Source organism: Panicum virgatum, chromosome 5K, assembly GCF_016808335.1.
Source record: "Panicum virgatum strain AP13 chromosome 5K, P.virgatum_v5, whole genome shotgun sequence".
Classification (NCBI taxonomy): domain Eukaryota; kingdom Viridiplantae; phylum Streptophyta; class Magnoliopsida; order Poales; family Poaceae; genus Panicum; species Panicum virgatum.
In genome coordinates this window covers 52,216,254-52,243,831 of record NC_053140.1, presented here as the reverse complement: position 1 = coordinate 52,243,831, position 27,578 = coordinate 52,216,254, and the positions used below count along the sequence as shown (strand labels likewise).

The following is a 27,578-nucleotide window of genomic DNA, read 5'->3' as shown; positions in this document are numbered from 1 at the left end:
AGTTTGGTAGCAGGTTGCAGCTGAAAAAAATTTATAGAAAAAACGAGGACACTGGTCACTGAAGAGCATGTTATGTTATGCCACACAAACCTCTCTCTTTTAAGAGAAAAAAAATTGCTACAAGGAAAAAGAGAAACCGACTTCGAAATCTGTACAGACATGTAAATGGGCTGGCCTGGTTTTTTTTTCAGCCCACAGGCTTTGCCTGCCAGTTCTCGGCCAACAAGTCCACACCGCGGCCGGCCCGGCCCATACGCGGTTTCCTCTCGACAAGTACACAGCTGCCCTCCAATCTCCAGTTCTCCAGCGAGTCACCACCATGGCGGGGAAGCAGTTCCCCTCCCTGGCGCACGCGCGCCCCGCCTCCGCCTCCGCCTCCTCCCGCCGGCTCCTCGCCGCCGCGGGCGCCCTCGTCCTCCTCTCCGCCGTCTACTTCCTCCTCCTCTCCCCCTCCTCGCCCCGCCCCGCCGACGCCGTCCTCGCGAGCCATACCCCCACCACCTCCTCCTTCCTCGCCTCCCTCGAGAGCTTCCTCGCCGCCCCGCACCCTTCCGACTCCGCGGCCGCTCCCGGCGACCTCGACGCCGCGATCCGTGCCCAGGAGGAGGCCCGGCTCCTCGGGGACCCCGCGTGGCCCGCGCCCGCCGCGGGGCCGCTCAGGGTCTACGTGTACGAGATGCCGAGCAAGTTCACCTACGATCTGTTGAGGCGCTTCAGGGACTCGTACCACAAGACGGAAAACCTCACGTCCAATGGGAGCCCCGTGCACCGGCTCATTGAGCAGGTGGGCGTGCGGTGAGATCGGACTGCAATTTTGTTCTGTTTTCTCTCGTCGAGGTGATACGAGGCGCCTGGTTCTAGTTCTAGATTTGGTCGTGTGGAGTATTGGGTTTCGGAGATTGGGGAATTTCGCCCGGAGTTGTGAAATATTTAAAATCGTAGCACATTGCTTCATGCGTTTTGCTTGCTGGTTGGAGTGGGATAATTATACTTTCCTATTCTTTTATGCGATGCATCTGCTCTTTGACGCTTTAAAAAGCTTGGAGAAGTTGCTGAAATGGGTTGCATGCTTGTATGCTAGATCCCAGAGGGTTGGTAGATTTTTCATTATACCAAGTCTCTGTTGTGAGGTGAATGTGATTTAGACCAGAGTGCCGCATCTTATTCTTAAAGCAGTTTCAGAATGCCTTTTTGAGTACTATAAAATCGACATGTATAAATGACTCTTGGCATTGTTTTGGGTGGTGAGGCAAAGATTATACTAAAGCTGATGCACATTGATTCCACAATTCTAGCTACAAAATCATACTCCGTATGTGTGTAATTATGTAACAAATATTGCATAGTCTTCAATACACTCTGTTCCAGCAAATAATCATGTGTCTAATTATGTAACAGATATCACATAGTTTTTAAGCTATTGGACTCTACTATATCTGTCTACAGAATCAAATTGTTTCTTCATTCACATTCGCAGCATTCTATTGACTACTGGCTGTGGGCGGATCTCATGGCGCCTGAATCACAAAGACTTTTGAAGAGTGTCGTCAGGGTTCAGCGGCAAGAAGAAGCAGACATTTTCTATGTGCCATTCTTCACAACAATCAGTTACTTCTTGCTGGAGAAACAAGAATGCAAGGCACTTTATAGGGTGTGGGAGCATCTCTTAAGGTTTATGTTTCGGAAAATGTTTGTTTTAGGACATCCACATAGACAAACTAGTTTTGTGGGCACATCTATTGATGAACTAAAATTTGGTCCTTCATGTTGGTAGTCTGGATTTAATTAGTGAAGATTGTTGGATTTGTTTCTCCAAGTATATCTGAAATTATAATGGCAGACAACATTGCATGAGTCTGCTCTGTTACGCGGATACTCCTACGAGGTGGCGTATCCGTATCCGATACGTATCGGATACGGATACGCTCCGGATACGCCTCGGATACGTTTCTAGCCGTATCCTGAAAAACGGATACGTATTTGCTTGGATACACGTATCCGATACTTTTGGGCCAGATGGGATACATCCCAAAGCAATAATCAGCCCACCCAAATGCTGTTTTGGTAGTAAGAGATGAATAGATGATACAAAATGATGAACTTGCTGCAATAGAACTAGATGAGCAGCAACTGAAGAACCCCTTGTGGAATCAGTTGTGCTTTTAGAGAAGGCTAGTTATAGAGGTAATGTTATATGGACATGCAAGTATTGCACATCTGAGTATAGGGGAAGTTACTCAAGAGTAAAATCTCACTTGCTGAATATCTATGTGATATTTATATATAATTATTAATTATCCTAGCCGTATCCCCGTATCAGTGTTTTTTGGGAAAGTGCGTATCCGCGTATCCGATACGTATCGTATCCGATACCCGTACCAGTATCCGTGTAACATAGTGAGTCTGGTTCTATTAACATTAGGACATCGATTAACATATTTACCTATGTTTATGGAAATTATTTTGTTGTTTATTCACCTCTTTATCGATCAATGTTATTCCTTGCTTTCAGGAAGCTTTAAAGTGGGTGACTGATCAGCCTGCTTGGCAACGTTCAGAAGGCAGAGATCATGTAATTCCTGTTCATCACCCATGGTCATTTAAATCAGTCCGGAGATTTATCAAGAAGGCAATATGGCTTCTACCTGATATGGACTCAACTGGCAACTGGTATGGTGTGTTCGTTGCCACTTTACCTTGTAAAATTGCTTGCATGCTGATCAGTCACTTGATCAGTAAGACTCTCACCGTCTTATTTCAGGTATAAACCAGGACAGGTATATCTGGAAAAGGATGTCATCCTTCCATATGTTCCAAATGTTGATCATTGTGATTCTAAGTGTGTATCAGAAACTCAGTCCAAAAGAAGTATATTGCTGTTCTTTCGAGGAAGACTGAAGAGAAATGCTGTAAGTCTCTTGGTACCACTCTTTAAGTTTTGACAGTTCAGAATATATGCATGCAAAACTTCCATGTATGTGCCTTTTATGGTTTTTTATACATCTATTTCATTAATCTTTTTCTCTCTAGGGAGGGAAGATCCGCAGCAAGCTTGTGGAGGAGTTAAAAAGTGCAGAAGACATAGTTATAGAAGAAGGCTCTGCTGGAGCTCAGGGAAAAGCTGCAGCTCAGGATGGCATGCGCAAGTCTCTCTTTTGCCTGAGTCCAGCCGGAGATACCCCATCTTCTGCTCGTCTGTTTGATGCAATTGTTAGCGGATGTATCCCAGTTATAATAAGTGATGAACTAGAGCTTCCTTTTGAAGGAATACTTGACTATAGGGAGGTAAATATGGTGATCCAGACAGCTTTTAGTATCTTTATGCTAATTTCATATGCCTTTACGAGTCTCTCCAACTCTGTAGTGGTTTGGTATTTCAAGGTAGGCATAAGTCTAAAATATATTTTTTCCCTCCAGAAAATGAAGGATATCTTGGAATTTGCATTCCCATAATATTGACAGATACCTTTGGTATCGTCAACAGTAGAGTAGCTAGTTGCACATCTGTTGATAATGGTACTATTAACGAAGGCGAAGTGTGGCAATAGTGATTGATTGCAAACTAAAGAGAACATGCCTGGAGCACGGGTTATGATTGCAGTCTGCTGGAGCACGGGCGGAGCTAGAGAAGAATTGAGGGGTGTGCGACACTTTATAGTATATCTATAATACTCAATGAAGTATTGTGAAAATTTAAAGATGATAAGGGATTATAAATTTTTTCTGGGTGCGGCCGCACCCAGAACTTACAACCTGGCTCCGCCCCTACGCTGGAGCTGCAATATCATGTATTGTCAAGGTTTCTTTCAGCCTTGTGGCTGACTGACTATAGCATGATATATAACTGCATCTCCTTTTTACTCTAGTGTGAATCTGCATTTCTGCAGTGCTCAATGATACGGTCTATTGTGCAGATAGCATTGTTTGTTTCATCAAGTGATGCTTTGCAACCTGGTTGGCTTGTGAAGTACCTAAGAAGAATGGATGCCAAAAGGATAAGAGAAATGCAATCTAATCTTGTGAAGGTGATCGCTTTATCCAACTCTTATTATACATACAGCCTGGAAAGTGAAAACATTCAGTATTAATGACTAATAATTTACCTGTGATTCATTGACAGTTTTCCAAACATTTTTTGTATTCAAGCCCTGCTCGGTCTCTTGGACCAGAAGACCTTACATGGAGAATGGTAATTTCGTTGACATTATTGATTTTTCTAGCAGTAGCATCCATGGATACTTGTATCATGAAATAGGTTATACCTGTCGTGGTGCTGCAAACCACAGCCGGGTGGCGGAAGGCACCCGCCCTAGCCCAGAGGGTGTGTACTCGGGGGTTAGCTAGTCCTAGTTAAATCTCTCTCAAGAACACGATGGACACAGCGGGATTAGAGTGGTTCGGGCCGCCGGAGCGTAATACCCTACGTCCACTGTGTGTTGTATTGCCTTCCCTCGAGAGAGAGTTCGCGAGAGCTTGTGCGTCTGGAGAGCTTCTTGCTAGAAGGAGGGCGTGCTCTCCCTTTTATATGCCCAAGGGGAGCACGTACACTGAGCGGGGCCCCGACATGTCGACCCGGCGATGTATTATAAATTGCACTTTGGCCTTCAATGCTTCAGATCCGGAGATCTTGTCGTCGGCTTCTGTGCGTAGCTTCTGACCAGGGATGGTCTTGAGCTGTCCTGTCAGATTAGAGTCTAGCCTCTGCAGCCGCGCGTCGAGGTCATGATGAAGCGCCGAACTACTGGATCAGTCCACTGTAGCAGCGTGCACTGTTGCTCCAGTCAGTAGCTGGTCATCATGACTCGTCGCCCATGCGCACGGCGCTGAGTCTTTAATGCTTGTCTTGGTAACTGACGAGCCGCCTCGGTAACTGGCGATCCACAGTGTGGACTGACAAAAGCTGCCCCGTGCCCAGAGACAACAAAGCCTGCCTCGACCACTCGCACTTAATGCGGGTGGGTGAGGGAGCTTCCAGGGGAAGGCTTGCGCTCGCGCCCGCGTCTGCGTGACACGCGGCGGCTCCGGACCCCTCCCGATCAGCTAGCTGAGCCGAGAGCTCACGGGGGTCCGGATAGGCACGTGGAGGTCCCGGACCCATCTGCGGGAGTCCGGATGGCACGTGGAGGTCCCGGACCCACCTGCGGGGGTCCGTGTCCGCGGCCACAGGTATTGAGCATTTCCACCTCTAGGACACGTGGTGACACCGGACCCGTCCCCGAGCGGGAAGCGGATCCGGGACCGTTGGTCCGGTGAGATGGAGTCGGACCCCAGGGGTCCGGCTGCTCAGCTCCTTATGGCGTAGTTACGGATAACTACGCGAGTCTTAGCACAGTAGGAGTGGGTACCCCAGTTGCAGGGTACCGACAGAGGCCCCCGGGCCCGCCTCGGGAGAGGCAACGAACCCGCGTCTGTCGTGGGATTTCTAGGGTACCCACAGCCGGGTGGCGGAACGCACCCGCCTATTCCCAGAGAGGGAGTACTCGGGAAGGTATTAGGCGATTGGGCTGATCTAGCTCTGAGACAAGCACACAAGAACACACGATTTAGAGTGGTTCGGGCCGCCGGAGCGTAATACCCTACATCCACTGGGAGAGGTATTGATCTTGGTTGTGTATGAATCTATCCTCTGCCGGGCCTTGGCTTTCACCCAGCCTGGGTTTTTCTTCTAGCGGGCGCCCCCCTTTTATAGACCAAGGGGTGCGGATACATAGGACGTTGGGGCCCCGACAAGTGGGCCCAACGTGACTGTGCAGCATACTGCGCAGAGTATTTAAATGGCTACAGTGGTTACGAATCTTTCCTCCGATATGCTTCCATACCCTTGCTGACCCTCTGACGAAGGGTGGGCTTCTCTTGTCCCGTCAGCAAGGTGCCCGTTGGGGGAACGTAGCTTGCGGCGTGACTTGTTGAGGCTATTATGTAGGCGTCATAATGGGTGAAGCCGAGCCGTCATATCCATCTGTTATGGCAGACTGACAGCCGCGGCGTGGGCGGCGCCAGCAGCCCCACTATGCATCTTGGTAATACGCGATCAATAGTGCCCCCTGGTCAAAGAATCGTCTCGGCTTCTGCTACATCAATGCGGACGTCCTCCTACCGTAATGAATACAGCGGTAGTTGAACCTTAATATGGAGACCAAGCGGCGTTATATACGTGTTCTGCGCTTGCAGACACGTGGCGGCCCCGGACCACCCCGAGGCGGGGTGTCGATTCCTTCCCTTGGCGAGGGGTCCGGTCACTATACAGGGGGTCCGAGACCCCAAGGGGGGGTCCGGGATTCCGCGGAGGTCCGGAGCCCCCGGCTGTTCGGGATGAGCGCCTGCTTCTTCCGGAACACGTGGTGCTCCCGGACCTTTCCCAACCAGAGGACGGGTCCGGGACCGTTGTCGGGTGAACAGGGCTTACGGACCGCAGGGGTCCGGCTGCTGGACGTAGTTAAGGATAACTACAAAGCTCTTCTTGCCTAGACACAGCAAGAGGGGGTACCCTAGTCCTGGGGTACCGACAGTGGCCCCCGGGCCCAACTCGGGAGAGGCACGAACCCGCGGGTGGGGCCTACTATCGTGATGTGTTTTCACGCAAACTTGATTGCGTCGATGTGCTCATGCAAGGAGCGGGTGCCCCGGACCCCTTGGAGGCCGGAACACCGGTTGCCAGGTTCAGGTTGAGCTCCCTCCGCAGGGCGACGAAGGTGTAGGCTTAGGGTGCGGAACCAAGCTAAGCGGCTACACGGACCTCGGATCGCTCAGGGAGCAAGCACCACTTCCCGGACCCGGCTCTTGGCGACCGTGGCGAGCGGTCTCCGCCGGAGCGGGCTACCGGAGTGGACTTGAGTCGACCGTGGCGAGCGGTCTGCGCCGGAGCGGGCCACCGGAGTGGACTTGAGACGACCGTGGCGAGCGGTCTCCGCCGGAGCGGGCCACCGGAGTGGACTTGAGACGACCGTGGCGAGCGGTCTCCGCCGGAGCGGGCCACCGGAGTGGACTTGAGACGACCGTGGCGAGCGGTCTCCGCCGGAGCGGGCCACCGGAGTGGACTTGAGACGACCGTGGCGAGCGGTCTCCGCCGGAGCGGGCCACCGGAGTGGACTTGAGTCGTTACTGACGATCCGATGAAATTTATCACCGGACCTGAGGGTAAGGTGCGAGAAACCAAGCCTTATACTAGAAGGGAGCTCGGGACCTCTAAAGACAGCAGTTCACGGATACTAGAGTACTTGTAACAGGGTAGTGAAGTACGTAACTTTAGGGTACATTACCAGGCTAAGCTACGCGGAGCTTCTCTACCCCAGGATACGAGTACTACTTCTCCGGAACAGGTCCTTAGGGGTCCGAACTATCTTCCAGCTTGAAGGGGTGTCCCCACCTGGCCACAAACCAGCAACTTAACTTGGATTGTTAGCAATAATAGGAAGATTCCGCTTAAGAGGAAAGAATAGCTAAACCAAGGCGAATAAATGTAGTCAAGGTAGAGCCTGGATAAAACTGAGAAAAGAAAATCTCTTTTATTATCGTGGTTGTCACGGTATACATCAGAGATCGGGATTACGAGGTCGGACCTCTACCGCTCCGGACCGTTGCTTGCCTGTTTGTGCGATAGGGCCAGAGGTCGGGTTTACAAAGTCGGGCCTTGACCGCTCTGGACTCACACGTAGGCGCCACGTTATTACAAAGGAGGAATTTTCTCAATCCTACTTTAGGAGTAACCTTCGGCTGCATTCTATACAGCATGTCCTTCTCTGACTGGAAGTGGTACCACTACTTCTGGGTTCTTCATGGTCGTGGGAGGTGAAGGCGTCCTGGATGTGCCTGAACTGCATCATCCAGCATCACCTCGGGAGCTCGGTGGGCTACTCCTTGCCTAAGAGCTGTCATATGCTTAGGTAGCATGAGACAAATTCTTTGGCTTTGAATGGGAGAGGCCCCCTGCCGTCGCCGTCCGCCACCGGGAGCCATCCCGCCCGTCACTCGCTGCGGCAGGAACTGGCTTTCCGGCCTGGCGCAGCGGGAGAATGTGTGCTCGTGTGGACGAGCACGGAGTGTGGAGAAGGGCGGTTGTTCGCCGGCTTGTCCTTGGTGCTCGCGCCAGGGGCCCTTGCGCCTGGCGGGGTCCTGTCTGCGGCAGCACCAAGCACCCCGGGTGGTGCCGGAGACGATACGACGACACGGCTAACTTCCTCCGGGATGGCCGTCGGCTCCAGGCTCCATGTTGAGAGAAAGCCTTGAGCCGACGCCATGCCGCCGCAGAGGAAGCATGGTCGTTGCTTGAGAGAAAACCTTGAGCCGACGTTGGGGCGGCAGCGCCCAGCGGCACCTCCGCTGTGCGTTGCTGCGCCGGCTCTGAGGTGTCGCAGTGGCGACGCACAACAAACGCCGCTGCCGTGCGCCGCCGCACCGTGGGCGTTGACGCCCTAGTGCCACGGCATGTGGCGTGGGTGACGCCCTGCCTTCCTTCATCTTCTCATTCGCCGTTGCAGAGGATGAACACAACCCCAGAAGTCTGAAGATCCAGCCGGCGCCAGACCTTCCCCACGGACGGCGCCAAATGTCGTGGGATTTCTAGGGTACTCACAGCCGGGTGGCGGAACGCACCCGCCTATTCCCAGAGAGGGAGTGCTCGGGAAGGTATTAGGCGATTGGGCTGATCTAGCTCTGAGACAAGCACACAAGAACACACGATTTAGAGTGGTTCGGGCCGCCGGAGCGTAATACCCTACATCCACTGGGAGAGGTATTGATCTTGGTTGTGTATGAATCTATCCTCTGTCGAGCTTTGGCTTTCACCCAGCCTGGGTTTTTCTTCTAGCGGGCGCCCCCTTTTATAGACCAAGGGGTGCGGATACATAGGACGTTGGGGCCCCGACAAGTGGGCCCAACGTGACTGTGCAGCATACTGCGTAGAGTATTTAAATGGCTACAGTGGTTACGAATCTTTCCTCCGATATGCTTCCATACCCTTGCTGACCCTCTGACGAAGGGTGGGCTTCTCTTGTCCCATCAGCAAGGTGCCCGTTGGGGGAACGTAGCTTGCGGCGTGACTTGTTGAGGCTATTATGTAGGCGTCATGATGGGTGAAACCGAGCCGTCGTATCCATCTGTTATGGCAGACTGACAGGCGCGGCGTGGGCGGCGCCAGCAGCCCCACTATGCATCTTGGTAATACGCGATCAATAGTGCCCCCTGGTCAAAGAATCGTCTCGGCTTCTGCTACATCAATGCGGACGTCCTCCTACCGTAATGAATACAGCGGTAGGTGAACCTTAATATGGAGACCAAGCGGCGTTATATACGTGTTCTGCGCTTGCAGACACGTGGCGGCCCCGGACCACCCGAGGCGAGGTGTCGATTCCTTCCCTTGGCGAGGGGTCAGGTCACTATACAGGGGGTCCGAGACCCCAAAGGGGGGGTCCGGGATTCCGCGGGGATCCGGACCTCCACGCGAGGTCCGGAGCCCCCGGCTGTTCGGGATGAGCGCCTGCTTCTTCCGGAACACGTGGTGCTCCCGGACCTTTCCCAACCAGAGGACGGGTCCGGGACCGTTGTCGGGTGAACAGGGCTTCCGAACCGCAGGGGTCCGGCTGCTGGACGTAGTTAAGGATAACTACAAAGCTCTTCTTGCCTAGACACAGCAAAAGGGGTACCCCAGTCCTGGGGTACCGACAATACCGTACTCTTATCTATTCAGATTCATGACATTTCCGTTACTTAAGTGCTATTAAGTTTTAAGGATCTTAAGTTAGTTGTTTCATTTGTTGCATTTATATTTCTCATGAATCTTGTTACTTCTACTTTGAGACACGCAGTTTATTTAACCATTTTGACATTCCAAAACCAAAATGCAGATTGCCGGTAAGCTGTTAAACATCAAGTTGCACATCCGACGCTCTCAACGTGTGGTCAGAGAGTCGAGGAGCATATGTACATGTGAATACAGAGTTGGGAACAGCACGAGGATGCTTTGAACCAATCTTTTTCCTTTGTGTTTACACCATTTTAAAACTTCTGTAGCATAGCCAAGATTTAGTTGCCAATAGTGCGAGCTTTGAGTTAGGATTCTTTTTTTTTTGGCCGATGTATGTAAACCAAATAGTTTTGTAACAGAACTTGGAACTGGGGAAAAGTTGTGACACTACAATTTGTGGAATGTGAAATCCTATCACGGCTGAGATTACTTGGTTGCCGTTCCTCAGGCTTAACGTAAAGGCTCACTTTATGCTCGACTGGTTCAAGCATATATGGTTCGAGAAGTTGTTTTTCCACATGCATTTCAAACTATCGTGAAACAAATGAACCATATTGAATGCCTTCTTGGTTCAATTTAACCTAAATGCATTCGGTTATCTGGAGTGTTTTTGTAATCAGGTCGACAGGAAACTAACAAATATAACAGGTACCCAACGCGTGTCGTTGCATTTGAGGAATTCAGCCATTCAGGGCATGAGACTTGGAGTCATGTCCATTGTCCAACGTCTAAAGTCCTTATGTATGTGTCAATCTCTTCAGCATGAAAAGGCTGCTATTAAGCTACTACATACGCGATTAAAGGTCCAAATCTTTTTGGATGGAACCAAATAAAGAATACATGCTCCTATTTTTTTTACCGTCAGCACCTAACCAAGTGTGAAAGCTAAAAGCCTAAAACTGCTAGATTTGAGGAGATAGGGAGTATCTGATAATTGTGCAGTGGTTTGGATATTTTTGTAACACAAGAAAAAAAATGTGGTGATCCATTTGATAAGTCATCTATTTAATGTTGCCTCCAAATTCATGCCAGGAGCCCAGGAAGAGAACAGGGAGAACAATCAAAACACCAGCATAATGACCCCGCATGTCAGCATACCAGCAGTAATTCAGAATATCTTGCATACTTAATTCATAATTGACCACCAAGGGCTAAGCTAGACTTACCCCAAAGGGCCAAAAGATGGAAGCGCCCACATGATTAGCAGCACTACTGCAAACTATACAAAATTGATCCCGCAAGACCTAAGTCACTTGCAGAAGGCACAGTTGTGCGGGAACAGTCATTTATAAAAACAGGACATTAATTAAATTAATGATTCCACAATGGCAGTCTTTGACGCAAACCATTCAAAACAGTCCTCCTTTTACTTTCAGATCAACAAAAAGGATCTGCAAAAGACGACCATAGGTAAGAGAGAATTCGACAACATGTTTCCACAAATATATGCATAGTAGATTGAAAGGGTGTCACATTAAAGATTTCAAAATGCCAAATGGCAATTTACGGCGAATTAAATTTGCTTCTGTATTGTAACATTAGCTGCTGAACTAACACACCAATTGGGAGTCGAAGTCAACATCATCAAGAGTGAAATCAAAAGCTGGATATGAAACACGTATAGAGTGCTTGCAAAGGATAGAATGAGTTGATCCATCACCATCTTATTTCTCACAAGTATGTGGTTAGTAATGAGGAATGGTCTCATTCCACCAAAATACATGGAACACCCCACGATGGACCACTCTATTCTAACCAAGTTGACTCCCCAAGCCAAACACCCTAATAATATATGGATATAAAACTTAGGCGATACATTGTCAGGTAACCAGCTGAGTAAAATAAATAAGAAACCAAAATTAAATAGTGGCAACCATGTCTTTATTGTAAGAAACCTCAACAGCAAAGAAACTAAACAGGAATAATATCAACGAAAACTGTCTGTTTATGAAATAACTCAACCCCTCACAAAAAAGCAGCAATCTCAACAGTATAAGTAGGAAACATATTAGGTGCAAACCAACCTCTCCGTGCAAACTATAGAAACTTCAATCTGGGCCATCAGATTAACATCCAAGGGGAGGGACGCATGGGGTGGGAGGGGAGATTTGCAAAAGTGTGATTACCCAATCCAAGGGTGGGTCCAGATTGTAAAATTACCCAATCTCCATGCCCTTTGGATGTTGATCCGATGATCCGGATTGAAGTTTCCATAGTTTGCACAGAGAGATTGGTTTGCACCTAATATGTTCCCCTATAAGTATGGCTGATGCTTAGAACTGAAAAAAGAAACAATCAGAAATTTTTACCTAACTGCTGGTAATGTTGATAGATAGAATGCACATCTTCCGTAGTTAGATAAAAAAAACCCGACAGTTTGAGGATCCACAAAGGCAGTTCTTAGCTCTAGGAACACCACTAGAATTAGTTCCAATGTCACCATAATCATAAGTCAACTCTGTCATGGGAGGAATGTGTTTCAATGCAAAGAACATGATATGCGGGTTACGTTCATCTTCATGATCAAACTGAACTGGCTGCCAGAATACATTGGGAGCACAACTATGGTTCATGAAACGCGAGATATTTCCAATTTTTTTTGCACTTAGTTTAATGGGCAGAGGCTCAAAGGTGTCTGATGAAATATTTGTGCTTTGCTCCCCTATCAATTCAGGTCCATAATTCCATTTTAAAGTCTTCTCACCAGGACACAATGTCTGAAACATATAATCATCTTCATGATTATTCAAATCACATTTAGCACCATCAATAACCTCACCAACATACTCGCATAAAAATGAACCAGCTCGTATAGGGTCCCATGAACGAAGACCCCAGCCTCTATTTCCGGTCTTAAAGACCTCAAAGTGGATCCTAACTCCTTTCTGGGTCACCTTGTTACGGCAATTGAATGAACACCGACAGGATTCACCACATTCATAAACCATAGGCTTGCGGCAGACAAGCAGTCCCGATGAGCTGTATGGTAAGTTGCCTCCGTTACGCTGTGCACAACAGCAGTTGGCATCACCAGGCAGACAAACACTAAGACATCTGCAGCCCTGTAAATGATTCATAGAACTGAGGGGCTTTGAGTGTTTGACCTGAGTAATATAGGTGAAATGGTGTGGTCCTTTATCACTGTCAACGTCATTAACAAGAAACACTGGCAGATTTTCTGCACCGGAAGATAGATCAGGGTGTAAAACATTGCCTCTTGTTGCTGGATTCTCTACCCATTTCTGGGACATCTTCCAAATTGCAACACCATCAGGTTGTCCTGGCTCTCGCAGCAGCTTGTACTTGAAACAAATTATTCCAGTCTTCGTTTTCTCCTTCCATGACTCGTGAATCCTATAGAGGCCATCATAAATATAGACCTTCCCAGTCAAGCAACCTGGATCCTTATAGCCCCTTACTACCCGTATTACATTTTTTCTGGACAGGCTCCTCTCAAGAGCCAGGTTACCCCTCTCAAGCTTCTGGTCATGCCGCTCCTCATTGTTCCTGCTATTACCTCCTGAACCGCTGTAAACCAGCACATCTGTGTCATCATCGTTATTGTCATAACCACCTGCAGCAACAATACATATTGCAACAGAATCATCCACATCACCAAACTTGGCAGTCATATAATCAATTCCGGCCATGCTAGGACTATGCAGCCCAACAACACATAGCTCCATCCTGAAGTAGAAAATATCCCCTATTTCAACTCCAGGAACAACCCCTATCCTCTTCCCAGTGTTGGCCCTGAGATTACTTGCCATCATGATGGCGCCAGCCTTCAGGTCAGCACGTCTGCTAGTCTCTTGTGCCTCATCCATTTGAAGATGCCTACGCCGCAGGGCCTCAAATGTCATGAGAACTGCCTCCACAATTTCCCTGGGATCACCGGATGGAGGCACCATGGCGTGCTCATTGTCAGCAGAAGTTTTCTTGTGAGAGGGTTTGGGGCGTTTAATCTTCATGCTACTGGAGCTGTCAGTGCCCAAGCCATCGTTCATATTATATCCGCTTAGTCGGGATGGCCTCTTAATCTTCCTTCCAGATGCTGATGTATGGTTAGCAACATAATTCTCATCGTTGTCATCATCATCATCATCATCATCATCCAGTGAGATAACACTAGGCTCTGTTGCCCTGTAAGCTGAAATAGGAGTGACGTCAATGGGACCGTTAGCATTGGCACTCACATCTGAAGACCAATGTGCAGCAGGCTGGCCTCCAGCACAATCCTGATCACCAATATCAGCATTCTGGCTGCCAGCAGCATCCTTATCACCAAAAGTGTCAGCCTTGCCATCATCAACACTCTGATCACCAAAAGTGGCAGCCTTGCCATCATCAGCATTCTGATCACCAAAGGTATGATCCTTGCCTACACAAGCATCCTTGCTGCCAAAAGCGAAAAATGACTTGGCAGCAGAATTGTTCCAATCACCAAACCCCCCTTGAAACTGCCCAGCAGGAGTGACAAATATCAATGGTGGGGAGGTTGAGTGGTTATATGTATTGACACCCAAGGGTGCAGGGAACATGGGAGCCAATGTCCTCAAAGGCTTGACATCTAAAACATCCTGATCAGGAGTAGGCATGAAACTCGATGGCCTGTTCATCTCGACTGACAGAAATTGAGTTCCTGTGTGAAGAAAGCACAGTTAATGTTTATGTTTTCACCGACCTCATTAACAAATTGGTAAAATTTAGACAGCCTTTAGAATATGCAAGGAAGTTTTCTAAATCAAATATGCACACATCACTAAGCAAGTGAGAAGAATATCAGACTATAATGGATCATGAACAATGTACAAGGATAACTGCAAAACTATCTGAGTTGCGGCTCCTAATCACAAAACACTATCAGTTTAGCAATTACAGATAGTCCAGGGCATGACTAACTGCATCTGATTCGGAATCATCAATTGGGGATGAATGATTCACACTTCTCAACCAGCAGTAACCTCGCCTAGGTCACCTCTGCTAATTCACCAAACCCATTTCGAGCCCCATAGCTAGATTCCTCTTCCACTCTAGCATGCATTCCCCTCTTCCCCAAAACCAAGACAGATAAAACCTTCAATAGGCGAATCAAACCCTCAACTTGGCAAAAACAAAAGATCACCTTTCAGTCAAATCAAAGTTCCCCGTAGAACATATTCAGCTCAAAACTACGAAACAAAATTGACTTCCAATAGAATGCTTCGAACTCAAGAACCGCATACCTAACCAGAATGTGGCACATAGCCTGGCAAATATTCAATTTTTTACCAGTATACAACACCACGACGGGAAGCAGGGTTTTCGCTGGCAAATTCCGGACCTTCCTTACCCACTAGGGTTTAGAGAGAACGAGAAGGGGAACGAAGAGGCGCACAGCGATGAGGACGAGAAGCCTACCTGACGGGCGGGGGCCAGAGAGGCGGTGCCGCGGTTAAGGGTGGAGCCTATCTTTGGCCTCGGCTCTCTTAGCTTCCGGCGCGGGCGGGGGCGGGAGAGGAGAGGCGAGCCGGGAGGCGTGGAGCGCGTCTACCCACTGCCAGGTGCCAGTGTGTGATAAGGGGAACAAGGGCAAGCGACCCGGACCGATGCGTGGACGGGGAGAGAGCGAGCAACCGGCGGCGGCGGCGGTCTCGAGGAGTCGCGCACCGACTGAGCTCAGTGGAAGGAAATGACCCCTCACCTGACCAGAATCCTCGCGGCTGCGGCTGCGGCTGCTTGGGGCCGGCGCGGGGGAGCGGGAGCTCAAGAGACGGCCGCCATGGATGAGCGAGTGATCCGCTGGGCGGAGCCGGGGAAGAGTTGAGTGGCGCTCTGTTGGGCACCGCTAATTTGCGGTTAACCGTGCGGAATGGATTAGTGAGGTCGATTTTTTGACATGGCATATTTCCATATATGGAATAGTGCCCGCCCCGCGATTCCGAATTTGACATGCAGCAAACCAACATCCACCTCCGAATGTGCCATGTATTTGTCTTTAAGTGGTCTGTTTTCATTCTCTTTCTGATTTCCAAATTGAATTTTTTGTGGGTTGTTTTTAGTGGGCCGTTCATTCTCTTTCTTGCTTCCAGATTTTCTTTTGAGAAGCTAAATATTTCGGGAACATGGGGATGAGGGTGTATTTTTGGGTGGGGGATAAAAGTAAGTTTCGTTTCAATTTTATTAACACATATAAAAAGATCATTAAAAAAACTACGAAAAATACATGAATAAGATATATGATCCTTTCCAAATATTGTTTAGCATACCAAATATTTATACAGCTGACATTTAAAAAAATGAAATAAAAATTTTGCAGCTGACAAAAAAACTTTTTCCTTGACTGCCGTGTAGATGAACGGTTACTTTCTGCTTGTGCTGCTCAGCAAGAAATAATAACAAATAAAATAAAATAAGTAAAAAATTTTGTGAATATAATAGAATTACAAAAACGTTTCTTACCTTTTACCCCTGGATTTGTAATTCTCAACTTCAATTCCCTATTTTATTTTTATAAAAAAAAGGCTACATCAAAATTTTGGCTATGACAAAAATTCTATTTAAAAAAGGTGGTCTCCACAAAATTTCTGAGTGATAAAAAGTGGTCTTACATGTTGTCTTGCAATGTCCTTTATTTCTTTATTTCTGGCATGATCAATTCGTTCTCCTCATGAGTGCATAGATAATATGTTATAGATTCACACAATGGCTTCGCATGCTCTTGTTGATGAACGTGAGGTTAAAAAAACTGTGCTAGAGAATGGTGCTGGTTTTTGATTAAAAAATAAGCATAAAGACATTTAACAATAACAACAACAAAAAATAACCTCTTTGAAGTGGAAATGTGTCTTGCCATCGTACGCTAGAAGAAGTTGTAGAACAAAAACCCCTCTGTCATTGCTGACACGATATATAAAAAGTTACTAATATGTTATGTGGAGAGAAAAAATTCATAGCAACTCAAAAAAAGTTTTGCAGAAAAAATAGACTTGCGGTGGAGAATTACTCAACTGGTTGGTTTGGTTGGAGACACTTCCAAAAACAGTGGGCATGTCGTATATGTCAACCCTTGTAGATTTTGAATGAACTGCTTTGAAGACTTTTCTGAATTTGCAAATAACATTGAAGGCATCTAATTGTATTATTGCTATGTCCTTGAAAGGGCACATGACTTCGAATCTACCATCTCTGAAATTGGCTACAACAATATACCAGTAGTTGTATTTCCTTAGGGGCACAAACACCTGCAGTAACAAAAAATAAAAATAAATAAAAAAGTGAAAAGTTGTTGTTTTATTTTTTAGGTGTATAAAAAAATTGAAAACAAAATAATTAAAAACTATGTTTATTTTCACCAAATCTACATTGTCTAGTCTGAATCCAATTTTCTTCTCTAAAAGACTAACAGCTATGTCAGTAGGTATCGATTCAGTATCTTGAAGCATAACCTGTGAAAAAAAATACATTGATTCATAATAAAATTTGCAGAAATTAAAAAGAGAAAAAGAAAAAGAGTTGTTACTGCAGTGTGTCAGCTTACTGCTAAGTCATTATGGATGATGAGCTTGCCGCATTCATCATCGTGTAAGAGTCCGCGAATATGTTTTGTGTACTGCGCTTCCATGATAGCAACACCCATGATGTTCATGACATGATGAGATACAGAACCATATACTTGCATTGAAAGACCAAATGTCCGATGATCAACCCAATTGACAGAAACCATTTTGACAATCCTTGGGCTTTATATGGGTAATGAATAGAGAAAGAGAACAAAAAAAATGTATATTAGATGTATGTTAAGCATAAAATGAATAGAAAACAGGGACAACAGGGCACTTGCTGGGGAGGGGGGAATATTATGCATGTCTGCAGCTATATATATATATATATATATATATATATATATATATATATATATATATATATATATATATATATACCTTCTTGCAGGGAAGGGAGGCGGTATGTTGCTCACAATATGTTTGTGTACTGCTCTTTGAACAGGCATTGAAACAAAGACATGGCAGTACACAAGAGGATTCATAGGTATCATGCTTTCGGGTGGAGTCTGTTGTGAGTTTCTAAATGTTGCAATTGAGTCATCAACTTGTCTTATAGTTTCCTCATTGCAGATCATGTCATCAAGATCAGAACACATACCATCAGTGTCTATATTTAAATCAGCAACATGTGCTGAGAAGCTTGTGTCCGTAGTGCTGTGTTTCAGGTTGTTCAATTGGATATCTTCATTTGTGGGATGCTTGTGAACAAAATCTGTAGAGATGAGAATATCTGATTCTGATAGGTGGTGGTCATCTGATTTTTTGCTATCCATAGAATCAACCAAGACTTGGGTGTGCTGAGGTGTCGCAAATTGAAGTTTCTTCTTGCGAGCTGCAAGCAATTTGCTGATCTTTTCTAGCTGCAAATCATTTAATGATGGAAATCTAGTTTTTTTCACACTTGTTTCATCTTCCTTGATACTACCACTACCAGACATTCTGAGCAATGATGCTGGTAATGGTCTTTTCTTCAATGGTGCGCTGTTTATTGAAGATGACCGACATGAAACATTGTCACCTTGAAGCTGCACTTTCTGTTCTACAGGAGGTAAACGTCCATCAACTGAACCATACTCCATGCCTAATTTTACTAATGAAGAGGTAAAATCGCTGAGGTTGGCTGACTCCTATTGTGGTGCAAGTTCCAACTGCTGAGTGCCAAAAATTAGTTTCTGCAGATCTGCCATAAAAGAGGTCTGACTAGAGCAAATATCAACAGCATCCTCTGAATGTATTGGCTCCAATTCATCAATGAAATTCTCAAAAATTTCTGCAGCTTCAGTTTGAGCATCAATGATTTCAGGGACTTGAAACTCTAGTGGGGGGAGCATGTATTTTGAAGGCAAATGCTCATTGTGACATGCCATTTCATAATTGACTGCAGCATCAAGAGGTTCAGCGGGTGTAACTAACTTAGTTTTTCCATTGTCATGTGGATCATTACTCTGCAAAGCTGTTGCAGATGTTGAATTTGACTGATCAAATGCCACTGCAAGTGCACTAATTGCTCTAGTTTCAATTGCTGATAAAGAAACAGGAACCTGGGTGGAACACTTGTCATTTGAAATGTTTTTCAATTTGCACACGGAGCTGTTGTTTGTGTCGCGGATAATTCTTGCAGCTTGGCTTATCTGTGAGAGCAACAATGGTTTCATTGAGTTGATGTAATGTTTCCATGATTCATTGTACATTAGGTGTAACTGTTTCCTTGCCTGTGAAAAATAACAAAAGCATAAATAAATAGCTAAAAAAAAGAATAGCATTATTGTACATTAAAGCACAATGAACAGAAAAGAAGGTGGTGTATAAGGAACCGGGGAGGGGGGTTGTGAAGTACTGACCTTAGTGTAATAGTCCTCTGGAAGAATTGTTGACAACTTGTGTTCCATGTCACTATTTGTATCGATGAAAATGCCATCTGAGATGGGATAGTGAGTGCAAAAACATGACCTCCTGATATCTCTCAGCTGCCAAAAAAAATTGAGGAAAACATATGCTGAAATTTCTTTGAAAAATAGTTGATACAAAGATGAAACATGCGTTGAAGACATCTGTGTAAGAAAATCATACAGGGATTCTTCCAAAATTTGTGCCATCATTATTCATTTTGTCAAGCTCAACATATGCCATAATGATTTCTGTTGACCAAATACTTAGATGAGGCATATAATTTGGAAGGCTTATCTCTGAGGTATCAAGAAGCTCAAGATATATTATCTATGGAAGGAAACAAAAAAAATCAAGGGGATTGTGAAGGAAACAATGAAAAACAAAAGAAATAGAAACGCATATATAAGTTTTTGCAACATACCAGTATTGCGATTGTGCAGCCCCCTAATGAAGCAGTAGTGCACTGTTTGCGAGCTTGCTGGAATTTGGAAATAGATGACACAAGCTTGTCTGTGATGATAGTTGACCAATCATATGAAATGATCTTTTCTGACTCATATATAGATTCATAAAACTCAGGGCTTGCACAATCACTACTGGTTGGGCACAGAAGAGATGTTAGTGCAAAAAGAGCAAATATTCTCAAAAACTTATGACCAGCAAGATCAGGGGTGATTAATGCTTTCAGCTCATTGATAGTTGGATGGTTTCCCTGGCAATTTGTTTCCTGCTGAACAAGATTTTTTGCATCTTCACTGCAAATTTTGGGGAGAGGTTAGCCACCAATTGGGGTCCCAAGAACATGATGTATGTGTTGGCTTGATAGTGTAAAACTATGACCATTAGGAAAGAAAAATGTCCTTGTGGGGGTATCAAAATGATTGACAAGCCAAAAGATGATTTGTTTCGGCAAACTATTGCATGCCAAGTCCAGTAGATGATGGAACCCAATGCTTTTGACAAGTTCCTTCTGTTTTGAATCCAGTACAGCAGTAACTTCAAGAAACTTTGGTAATGATAACTTGGTTGTGAGCTGGGACTTCAATTGCACTATTTGGATCAGCTGTTGGTGTGTGAAATAAAGCTGCTCTGGAGGCTTCCTTAGAAACATTCTGAGTAGCAGTTTTTGATTGCTCCAAGCCACTACAAAAAGATTTCACCATATCACAACACTTGCTCACAAGCAAAGGTTCGATAGATTTGACATATTGCTGAACAGAATCCTTGAAAAAACTCAAGCACAATATCCTCAAATGCTGGTGCACATGTGAGAAAAAAATGTATAAATAAAAAACTAGAGCCACAATTTTAGGCAGAATTGAATGAAGTGGAAAGGTGGGGAGAGAAAAGGATGTGCACATCTGCAGGAGCTTCAGAGCCTAATGTGGATTTTATAAATGCATCAACATCTGGGTGCATGGATTCCCCGCATAAAACTTGCAGTGACAATTGACTTGCACCAGGCAACACTTTGCGTGCAGACTCAAGATCAACAGTGCAACTCTGGCCACAAACTGAGCTGGTTGGCCTTAAAAGTGGAGACATTGGGGAATTTGCCTATTTTTTGGTTTGTATATAGATTAGTTATTATATCAGAATGAAAAAATGATGTATATGAAAAAAAAGGATAGCCGAATGAAATACAAGTCACTAGTATTTTTATATACCTCGTGTTGCTCATTGGTATTGTGTGTACCATATTGGACATTTGTAGCAAAATTGCCACCGTGCGTTCCAGGTTCATGAGGAGCGTTGGTGACATCTGGCCCATTAAATCCACGCAGTGTAGAAGTGTCCATTTGGTGTTCATTGAACAGCGTGTCCTCAACTCTCTTGAACTATTATAGAAAACATTAATTCATAATTTTTTTAGAAAAACAACGAATGAAAAACAAATAGAAGATAAATTTTGACATGATGAAAAAAATACACAGGGGGTACCTGAATGTCTTTGGTTGCTGACTGAGCACCACTGTAATTAAGTATAGCATTGTCATCCCACACAAGAATCCTGGGCAGAGTTGGCTGAATAATGGTACGATCCACAACCAAGTAATCAAAATATGCAGCCTGCATGGGAAAAAATAGAAAGGGGAAAAAAGTTCAGTCAAAAATTGAGCTGGAGTGTCTGGTAGTTGTTAAATAGAAAAAGGTTCGTACTTACCACAAGAACAAAAAGAAACCCGCCGAGTGTTGCCTTACCAGTACTGTTTCCTTTCCTTGCATTATTCTGGAAATTCATTACACCAAGGTGCAAGCAATCTGCTACAGAACTGTACCAATCATAATATCTGATTCCTTTAACAAAATATATGCTCTCATAGAACTGATGACTAACTGTGGCGCTACTTTTTGGACACAAAAAGATGCCAAGAGTTACGAGCAAGAAAATCCTAACAAACTTGTCACCATTTAGCTGAGGGGTGATCATAGCTATCAGGTCATCAATTTTGGCAGATTGGTTTTGCTGATTTGTATCTTTCAGAAGCACAACTAGATGATTTGTTTGGGACTTTCTTTCCTCCAAATGGAATACCAAGGATCTGATGGACAGTAACTGCATTGTCGTGGTGTGGCAAACCACAGCCGGGTGGCGGAAGGCACCCGCCTAAGCCCAGAGGGTGTGTACTCGGGGGTTAGCTAGTCCTAGTTCGATCTCGCTCAAGAACACGATGAACACACCAGGGTTTAGAGTGGTTCGGGCCGCCGGAGCGTAATACCCTACGTCCACTGTGTGATGTATTGCTTGGGTTTGGAAGAGCTTGGAGCTGAGTCCAGCGAGCGTCTGGGGTGCTCTGGAGAGCTTGTGTCCTGCCCCTTCGTGTACAGCGGATGCCTCCCTTTTATATCTCAAGGGAAGCGCGCACATGGTCGTTGGTCCCCGACGGGTGGGCCCAATGATGTAGTATAAACTAAGTACTGTCCATACATTAAGTGTCGCAGAGGAAGGAGATCTCCCTCCTGGATTTCCTTGCCTGCTCCCGGAATCCTCCGCCCGGCATGTCCAGGTGCTGTCTTGTCGAAATGGCGCCGGGCGTAGCCAGCGGCGTCGCCTGCCACGTAGCTGGACGGCTGTGTAGCTTGCGGCGTAGGTGGCATGATGGAAAAGTGTCGTGTCGTCGTATCCAATTAAGGTGGCAGACGAGCTCTGCGTGGGTGCGGCGCAGACAGCTGCACTATGTACCTTGGTAATACGCGGTCCATAGTGACTCCTGAAAAAGGCTGCCCCGTGCGCAGCGGGTGCAGAGCACGCCTCAACCATCCGCATTAAATGCGGTAGGTGGGGCGAGTCTTCCAGTGGAAGACTAGTGCCCGTGTCCCGCACCTGCGGGACACGTGGAGTCTCCGGACCTCCCTGGCGGTATGCTGGCTCTACGCGCATGGGAGGTCCGGGCAGGCGTGGGGAGGTCCCGTACCCCTATGGGGGGTCCGGGCCCCCGGCCGTTGGTTCGGAGCTCCCCCTCCCCTTGGGACACGTGGCGTCACCGGACCCGTCCCAGAGTGGGGGAGCAGGTCCGGGGCCATTGGCCCGGTGGGGTAGGAGCCTGACCCGTGGGGCCCGGCAGCTCCGCCCCTTATGGCGTTAGTCACAGATGACTATGTGAGTCCTGCCTTGTTGCAGTAGAAGTGGGTATCCCTGGTACAGGGTACCGACATGCGAAAACTCTTGAACTGTCTACTCTTTGGATCATAATGCTTGGCAATCCATAAGACCAGTGCATTTGGGATTGATGTACATTTGAGGGAGAGGATTGAACCAAACCCACAGCTTGTATGTATCTTTTTGAGGACCAGTCAATCTTCCGATCAATTTGACCATCTTTGCAATATTGAATTGAGAACTAAATTTCTGTGGAAGCAGAAAAAACAAATCAACACAGAATATTAAAAAAATGACACAGAGAGGTGTGTATGAGGGGAGTAGAATACCACAGGTGAAATACATACAGAGCATTTCTTTAGCTTGCTTGGCGGAGACAGATGACTGTCACCGCTATCACTGTGGCTTACATCAGCGTTTCCATTTGAGGTGCCCCCTGAAAAAAAAGAAAAATAAAGAACATGCATATAACACAAAAAAAGCTACTGCATGTGATGTACCAGACAAAAATATAAGCCCAGCCATATCATGGTTTTGCATGTGTTAAAAAACTGCCCCAAGTTGACCTTGTTAAAAAATTAGCCTAATCATAACTGAGACAGTAAAAAAAGCAGTAGCAGCTGCTGTTACTGCAGTTCTCTGAAAAAAGAAAAATTCTGTGTAATTGCTTGGCACATGCCACCTAGTAGAATGTCACCACACCACAACTACATCTATGGTAAAAGAACACATAGGTAGTAGCAGCGTAATTAAATGGTTGATTAAAAAAAGCAGAGTTGACACATTCAGAAGCTGGCATCGCAAGAATTAAACTGTAGAAGCTTTCTTCTGCAATCCAATTAATTAATAAATTAAGTGTGACCAGTTGGTGAAATAGAGATCAGATGGTTCATAAGCTGGGCAAAAGGTATAAGCACAAAAACAAAAATTCCACACACGATAATCTAGCTGATAATATGTCAATCTTGTGCTTTCCGAGGCAAAGAACCATGAGTATAGACATATAGGACTTAGAAATAGTGGCGAATCTAGCCCGAAAATATAGAGCGGGATCATGTCCACTCTCTTCCTCCTCCTCCTCTTCTTTTCTTCTTCCTCACCTCTTCCTCTTCATTGTTTCATCCCAAAAATCAAGGGGGTCTTAGGGGGGTATCCATGGATATTAGGGAGGTAGGGGGGCTTAATCCCCCCTAGCCCCCCATGTGGATCCGCCCCTGCTTAGAAATGCCACCACTATGAGAATACTGAAATATTTGTAATGTTATAGACATTTAGAAGATAAATAAAATGTAAGAAAAAGTTCTGTGTAAGTACTAATTATCCTACATGAGGGACAATTTAAAACAGAAGCAAGCGCTTTAAAAAATACTCATTATAAGATACTTAGAATCTAAACCTAACAAGAACAAAATAACAGTATATCAGCAGAAAAAATGTGGTGCAAATTAATATATCAAAAATTGAGCATGAACAAAATATGTAGTGAAAAAAAGTGACACAAAAAAATAGTATGAAAAGGAGAAATAATCAACAACCTTAGAGTTAGTATTAGAAGCTTTGTCTTCACTGCTTGATCCGTTAGGATCGCTTTCGCTGATAACTTCCATGCCGTCTGCTTTTTCCTGTTAAAAAAAGTGCAATAAATTTGATTAGAAAAATAAAAGGATTCAACAAAAAATACAACTGAAAAAAATACACTAGGATTGGAAACAGGTGTAATGGGGTTGAAGCAGAAGACAGCGGGGCGAACAAAACCTGCATGTAATCGAAAAGAGGCACCAAAAAAATCGAATCGAAACTGAACAAACGAAGCGGAACTGTACAAACCCTAAATCGAGCGCCTAGCGAACAAAAAACTAAACGAGATCGCGCGGAAATACTAGGGCTGCGAGTTCCACAAAACCTGAATACGACCAACTCCCTAAATCGACTAGGTCTCAGATTGAGGCTCAGATTCGGGAAAAAATAGGGGTCAAACCGGGAGCACTAGGACGATAACTAGGACCAAACAAAGCAGATGACGGGTGCGACACGAACATCTTACTAATTGCGCAAATCAACTACTCCCCTTGTTATTAGTTGCGCAAACTCGAAATCAAATAAAAAGGAAACGAGAATCGGCACGAACCTCTTACTAATGTTGATTCCAAATCGAAGACTGCTCCAACCCTGTTATACGCTTCAAATACAAACACGAGAGAGGATGAGGGCTCGCGCTGGGGAGCAAGGAAGAATGAGAGAGAGCAAGCGGTGGGGAAAAAACTGTGCGGGGAAGGAGAAAGACCTGAAGAACAGGCGCAATGGAATACGAACGGGTGGAAAAGGGGGGAATGGAATGAGCGCCGGCTAATGAAAAAAGGGCGCGATGCAAAAAAAAAGATGGCAACGACAATAAAAATGGGACCCAGAAGAAAAATAGTATGGGCCGCTGGGCCAGGTGCGCGACGGGCCGGAAAAGAGAAATGCGAAGCAGCTCGCCGCGCACGTCGATCGTAAGTTTGGAAACTCATGGTCAACCGTATATTCAGTATCGGGCTGTTGGAGCCTGCAGAGGGGGGAGGCGGATGGGTTGGGCGTTGGGGTTTTTACTTTTTCCTCGCGAGATGCCCGCGTCTGTCGCTTTGTGGTTTCTTGACGGGGCACTTGGGCAGCTGGGCAGCCAGTTCGCCGTCGTCTTGGGCGTTTGGCTAGTGTTCGCTCAGACGCGCCAGCCGTCAGGTTCAGAGGCTTGGAGCGATCGGACCGAAGCGTGTCGACGGATGTACATTTCTTTTTTCAACATACTTCCGCACTGTTTTGTTTCTCGCAATCAATTACTAGTATGTAATCCAGCTTGTAATCTGTAAGCTGATTATTTGGTACAAACAGAGTCTAAAATGCCGGACGAGCGAACTATTAGTAGTTAACAGTGAAGACCCCACACGTGTAGTCCATGCACGATTTGCGCCCCGTCGTGAGTCCGCGTCCACCGTGGCAAATAAAGCAGCAGCCCCCACGACACGTGGCCGCGGCCAGGTCTCAACACCTTCGGCCGCACCAGATGGATCTCCGCAGACACGTATCTCTTCCAGAGTCACACGTGTGCCGCTGCATGAACACAGCTCACTCCTTTTTAACAACAGCTCAACGCGCACCTGTCCATCAAGCGCAAAAACAGAGAGAGAGAGAGAGAGAGAGAGAGAGAGAGCTCCGAGCCTCCGAGCAATGGCGTCGTCGTGCCACGAGGTGGAGGTCCCCGGCAAGCCGACGGAGACGGGGACGGCGCTGCTGGAGACGGCGACGGGCACGATCCAGGGGTTCGCGCCGCTGGGGCAGATCCACCAGCACCTGTGCGCGTTCCACTTCTACGCGGACGACATGGGGCGGCAGGTGGAGGCGCACCACTTCTGCGCGCACCTCAACGAGGACGTCCGCCAGTGCCTCATCTTCGACGGCCCCGGCGCCGGCGCGTGCCTCATCGGCGTCGAGTACTTCGTCTCCGAGCCCGTGTTCCTGACGCTCCCCGACGAGGAGAAGCCGCTGTGGCACTCGCACGAGTTCGAGGTCAAGGGCGGGGTGCTGTTCATGCCCGGCGTGCCCGGCGCCGTCGAGCGCCGGGACCTGGAGAAGGTGTGCCGGACCTACGGCAAGACCGTCCACTTCTGGCAGGTGGACCGCGGCGACCCGCTCCCGCTCGGCCTGCCGCAGATCATGATGGCGCTCACCCGGGAGGGGCAGCTCCGGCAGGACCTCGCAGACTGTACGCATCGCATCGCAGTTCTTATTTTGGTATCACATCTGATGATCTGATCGACTGCTTGTTCCTCTTCAAAAAAATCGATTGCTTGTTGGGGACGTGCGTGCAGGTGTGGAGAAGAAGTTCGGCGTGTCGTTCCAGAAGGAGAGGGAGAACCGGGCGTACATGAGCGGGCCGGAGCACGGCATCCACCCGCTGGCGAACGCCGCCGGCAAGGGCCTCAGGACCGAGATCCGTGAGGTGGACATCCCGGCGGCTACAACCGCCGGCGCCGCCAGGGTCTTCACCTGATCTGAATCTGATCGCCGCGAGTTGCGTTGCGTTGCGGGTGGCGGACGGCTGGAGTCTGGTAGTAATACTAATATAGCAGATAGGGTAGCTACTAGTAGATGATGGTGCGGGATAGTCGGTGGGTGGTTGCTTGTGTCCGGACTCCGGAGTGTGTCGTCTGATGATCTGTTCTTGTTCTCTCCGAGACGGAGACTCGGCCTCCGCGCTCCGCGAACTGTGAATTTCGGTAATAAATAATGTCTTGTCTGGATCCTTCGAAGTGGAAAAATATGTGAAATTGGAGTCGAGAAATGAAGCGTGTGTGAATTGAAGTGAAAAATGAATTGATTTTCTCTCGATCCCTCATGAATTGGTACATAAGAAATGGAGGGGAATTTTCTCTCGATCCAATGAACAATGCGCGCTACCGATCATATCAGTGTTGCATGATAATAAAACTAGCTGTGACAGGACCCCCGTGTGACATTGTACAAAATTGCTGAATTGACGGATGAACAAACCGTTAGTAACAAGTAATTCTGAACTATAAAGCCAGATGCGAGATTTTCCTGGCTCTGGGTTACATCATCTAAACCAGGCCTAGGTGTATGGAATTCATGGAAGGCCAAGATTGAATAAAAAGATATAGGACGCCGTTTTCACACAGGACCAGCCAAATGGAAGCAGCTCGTCGATCACATCTCCTATTGTTGCGAAAGGAGGGGAAATTTGGCCCAAACGCTCCGATCATCGAGTTCATGCAAGATCAACGACTATACGAGAACATTGTTCTAT

The 27,578-nt window shown here is 46.6% G+C and overlaps 4 protein-coding genes and 2 long non-coding RNA genes across 8 annotated transcripts; 2 read left to right on the top strand and 4 right to left on the bottom strand.

Annotated features, from left to right (window-relative positions):
• Positions 1-304: 304 nt before the first annotated feature.
• On the top strand, positions 305-10,189 carry LOC120708422 (probable arabinosyltransferase ARAD1). Its single transcript, XM_039993662.1, has 8 exons — positions 305-784; positions 1,478-1,651; positions 2,513-2,670; positions 2,762-2,909; positions 3,031-3,285; positions 3,915-4,025; positions 4,121-4,189; positions 9,843-10,189. Exons 1-8 carry the CDS (start codon positions 320-322, stop codon positions 9,960-9,962), a joined length of 1,500 nt encoding a protein of 499 aa, XP_039849596.1. The 5' UTR covers positions 305-319; the 3' UTR covers positions 9,963-10,189.
• A 607-nt stretch (positions 10,190-10,796) lies between these two features.
• LOC120708421 (histone-lysine N-methyltransferase, H3 lysine-9 specific SUVH1-like) lies at positions 10,797-15,588 on the bottom strand. Of its 3 annotated transcripts, none has more exons than XM_039993658.1 (3): positions 15,143-15,588; positions 12,052-14,384; positions 10,797-11,133 (listed from the first exon to the last, which is right to left on the bottom strand). In XM_039993658.1, exon 2 carries the CDS (start codon positions 14,359-14,361, stop codon positions 12,097-12,099), a length of 2,265 nt encoding a protein of 754 aa, XP_039849592.1. In that variant the 5' UTR covers positions 14,362-14,384; positions 15,143-15,588; the 3' UTR covers positions 10,797-11,133; positions 12,052-12,096. The 3 variants fall into 3 exon arrangements, with proteins under 3 accessions (XP_039849592.1, XP_039849593.1, XP_039849594.1); XM_039993659.1 differs by having other exon boundaries at positions 15,426-15,588; XM_039993660.1 differs by lacking the exon at positions 15,143-15,588 and adding an exon at positions 14,968-15,129.
• Positions 15,589-15,944: 356 nt separating this feature from the next.
• Positions 15,945-16,360, bottom strand: LOC120710776. The gene is made up of 3 exons (XR_005690011.1): positions 16,333-16,360; positions 16,184-16,221; positions 15,945-16,099 (listed from the first exon to the last, which is right to left on the bottom strand). It is a non-coding gene; the product is annotated as an uncharacterized LOC120710776 (long non-coding RNA).
• A 223-nt stretch (positions 16,361-16,583) lies between these two features.
• Positions 16,584-20,282, bottom strand: LOC120710224. The gene is made up of 8 exons (XM_039995874.1): positions 19,598-20,282; positions 19,357-19,503; positions 19,128-19,253; positions 17,665-18,998; positions 17,262-17,463; positions 17,062-17,169; positions 16,728-16,965; positions 16,584-16,621 (listed from the first exon to the last, which is right to left on the bottom strand). Exons 4-8 carry the CDS (start codon positions 18,363-18,365, stop codon positions 16,584-16,586), a joined length of 1,287 nt encoding a protein of 428 aa, XP_039851808.1. The 5' UTR covers positions 18,366-18,998; positions 19,128-19,253; positions 19,357-19,503; positions 19,598-20,282.
• Positions 20,283-20,657: 375 nt separating this feature from the next.
• LOC120710775 lies at positions 20,658-21,247 on the bottom strand. Its single transcript, XR_005690010.1, has 3 exons — positions 21,118-21,247; positions 20,844-21,014; positions 20,658-20,733 (listed from the first exon to the last, which is right to left on the bottom strand). It is a non-coding gene; the product is annotated as an uncharacterized LOC120710775 (long non-coding RNA).
• A 4,674-nt stretch (positions 21,248-25,921) lies between these two features.
• LOC120708420 (oil body-associated protein 1A) lies at positions 25,922-27,123 on the top strand. The gene is made up of 2 exons (XM_039993657.1): positions 25,922-26,516; positions 26,623-27,123. The coding sequence occupies exons 1-2, from the start codon at positions 25,982-25,984 to the stop codon at positions 26,802-26,804; spliced, it is 717 nt and encodes a 238-aa protein (XP_039849591.1). The 5' UTR covers positions 25,922-25,981; the 3' UTR covers positions 26,805-27,123.
• The last annotated feature ends 455 nt before the right edge of the window (positions 27,124-27,578 follow it).